Consider the following 3201-nt stretch of genomic DNA (forward strand, 5'->3'; position numbering starts at 1 on the left):
GGCCTCGATCTCAATGAACACTTCGATCTCTCAGGCGTGATGTTCTATCTTCAAGCTCGAGCCCGATCTATTATGAGGTTACCCTCGAGGCAACTCCCCTGCCAACAAAATCGGATATGCTCGATTTCGATCGTGTACAACATTATAAAACAATAAATATCAACCATCTTGTAAGAGAAAATAATTGAACCAACTTATAATTGGAGAATTAATTTTTTTAATGGAGTAACAAGTAATTTCTTAATCAGCAAGTTCCAGAAACTGGTAGAATCAACTGTTTTACTTTTAAGATTCTTCTAGAAAGGCCACGGAATCATTGCTTTTGCCCGTTTCTCGTCGAACTTGGTTATATACTCAATGACGAATCAATCCTTTCTTTCTAAGTCCAAAGCCCTTTGATTGCGACGGCTCTTTTGGCATTACTCGTACGCGTACTTAAGGGTATTATAGGCATTTCAATATCATATTTGGAAATTACGACTCCTTTTCCAATTATAATTAGTTCTCCTTTCGTGACCAGTACTAGGACGTGTGAACCGAGATTATCCCGTGTAAATTATTACAAAAACACCCTTAACATCACTTTTATTTGACCATGTCTTGTGGGCATTAATGTCATTAACCAAATCCGACCGTCATTGGAAAATAGTCCTCTGTCCCCTCAACTCTATATATACTCACCTCAAAAATTGCGTTTCACATATTCAACTCTTTTCTGCTAATCAAATCTCTTTTTTGACGCTTCAGTTGTGAAATCAAAGGGAAAATTATTCAAAATTATGGGTTCTGAAGGAAACAAGTTCAACGACGGAACAAGCTTCCAGCCGGCGGAGCCAACACCGTGCGGAAACGGTTGCGGTTTTTTCGGCACGGCTGCAACGATGGGACTTTGTTCAAAGTGTTACAGAGATTATAAGATGAAGGAAGACCACGCGACGATGGCTAAAGTAGCGATGGAGAAGCTTGTTATATCTAGACCTCAAGTTGATACCGCCGGAAAAGTTAGTTCGTCGGCGACGACGGCGGTTGTAGAAACGGCGGTGGAAAAGACGGTGACGGAGGTCGCCGGGAGTGAGGCGAAGGTGGCGGTGTCAAACAGGTGTTTGACTTGTAGGAGGAAAGTTGGGGTAGTGGGTTTTAAGTGCAGATGTGGTAGTACCTTCTGTGGGACCCATAGATACCCAGAGCAGCATGATTGTACCTTTGATTTCAAATCTAAGGGAAAAGAAGAGATTGCTAAAGCTAATCCTGTAGTTAAGGCTGATAAAATTGATAGGTTCTGAGCCACCGAACCAAAATTCAGCTCGGGGTAGGATTTTATTTTGTTTTTTTGGTTTTTAAAATTTGTGGCGATGATTTGGTGTTGGGTAGAACAGGCTGGATGGGTGGTTAGGTTGGCTTTGGAATTTATGATTGTAAAATACATTTGCTATTTATTTAATTTACATATTTTGCTTCCAATTTCTCAATGATTGAATGATTGTTTAAGCATTCATTCTAGCTCAACCACTAACCCCCCCCCCCCCCCTCCTTTCCAAAAAGAATAGGTAAAGGGATGAATTATTTTAGAATTCGCTTTCATCTTTTCAATTGTTAATGAAACATGTGGGTTGAAGCTTTTTGATAGTTGATGTAGATTAACTTTGCAACTATGTACACATGCTAGTGAAATGTGGTTACGAAATTTTTAGATAGTTCGATGTAGATGAAATTTGCAAATAGGTAAAAAAGAAATTGGACGCAAGGCTTTACTTATAGTCAATTTAGCTGCAATTCTCATCGACGAATTGTTCGGAGTAACTACAATTATTGATGGACGTGAGGCCGAGCTGCCATCTCAATTTAAAAGGTTAGTTTAATTGGGAATAAATTAAAAAATATAAATTTAAATATATCATGGAATCTATTTTATTTTTGAATATGGAAAAGTGTTTTTTTAACGAACTAATAATGGCGGATAAATTAAACGGACAAATAATACTTCCTACTTTTCTTCATGTCATCATGTGTATAAATGTAATTCTGCATAAAGAACTCAAATGCACCCTGAAAATAAAAATGTACCATGAACCATCAAAGGTCAAACTCAAACACGTCGATAATAATTCTTATATTGTGTCATACATAAATAACTCTAAATGGTTGGGTCGTTTGTTTCAAACTTGGACTATTATTATAATCTAACTTATTCCACTTTTTTATATGGGATAAATTATTAATGTAGAAACTAATAAGGTTAGCTAATACCTCCAATCAAACACATAATAAATTTAATCTCAAAATTTATACTGAAATAGTCCATCTAATATGTTGAACCAATGTGGCTCCTAAAAGATATACGTCATTGACTTTTATCGTAACTTAAAGATAATTGAGATGACAATAATACCAGGATTTTAGTGTATAAAACGCTCTCAATAAAATATTTACTTTGCAGGTCTCAGCCAATCTGCGTATGTGTATGTTAGTAATACAAGTCTTCTAATGCGTTTTGAATTTTCTACTGACCCAGAAAGTTGTTCTGGTTTGTATCTTTAAAATTTACAGTACATCGTTTCCTTTTTTCTAAATCTATTTTATCGCTTCAAACATTGTTCTTGGACAACGATTTTTTTGGGTCATAAACCATCTCAATTTGTCGAACCATTTTACAGTACAATTGGTCACATTGGGCCTTTTTGGTGCAAAATTGTAATCCGAGGGAGCTCTATATGCAGTAGACAATATTAGCTGAAATGTCATTATTTTTCTAAGCAACAGCTTGGACATGTAGAGATAGCAAATAGAAAGTGCCGGGTAAATTTTATGAGAAGAAACTTGAAGGAGGTAAATTTTTCTTGCCTAAAACTTTTTGGAAGCAATTAGGAAATGATGAGAATATCGACTCATCATATCCTGGGGTTTGTTTTGTTCGCTAATTTAATTGGTACGTAGAGAATTGGGTTGGGCTGGCCTATGGTATACTGGTTGCTGTAAAAATAGCACGGGCTAATCAGTTTTCAAATTGGTAATTGAAAAATAGTCAGCGTTTGCAAAGTCATTGAAAAATAGCCAATATTTTGCTGTAACACGGAAAGTTCCAGCATAATATACTGGAGATTGGTGCATATGTGTATGAACTTCCAGCATATTATGCTGGAACTCCAGCACACGAAAAGTTCCAGCATAATATACTGGAGATTGGAGCACCTGTGTATGAAC

The 3201-nt window shown here is 36.4% G+C and overlaps 1 protein-coding gene across 1 annotated transcript; it reads left to right on the top strand.

Annotated features, from left to right (window-relative positions):
- Positions 1–694: 694 nt before the first annotated feature.
- LOC107830355 (zinc finger A20 and AN1 domain-containing stress-associated protein 1-like) lies at positions 695–1461 on the top strand. Its single transcript, XM_016657882.2, has one exon. It carries the CDS (start codon positions 780–782, stop codon positions 1281–1283), a length of 504 nt encoding a protein of 167 aa, XP_016513368.1. The 5' UTR covers positions 695–779; the 3' UTR covers positions 1284–1461.
- Positions 1462–3201: the final 1740 nt, after the last annotated feature.

The sequence above is a fragment of the Nicotiana tabacum genome, chromosome 23 (assembly GCF_000715075.1).
Source record: "Nicotiana tabacum cultivar K326 chromosome 23, ASM71507v2, whole genome shotgun sequence".
NCBI lineage: Eukaryota > Viridiplantae > Streptophyta > Magnoliopsida > Solanales > Solanaceae > Nicotiana > Nicotiana tabacum.

Bases quoted from the DNA above. Each gene is read 5' to 3' on its own strand.
- LOC107830355 (XM_016657882.2), top strand. From the start codon at position 780: ATGGGTTCTGAAGGAAACAAGTTCAACGACGGAACAAGCTTCCAGCCG.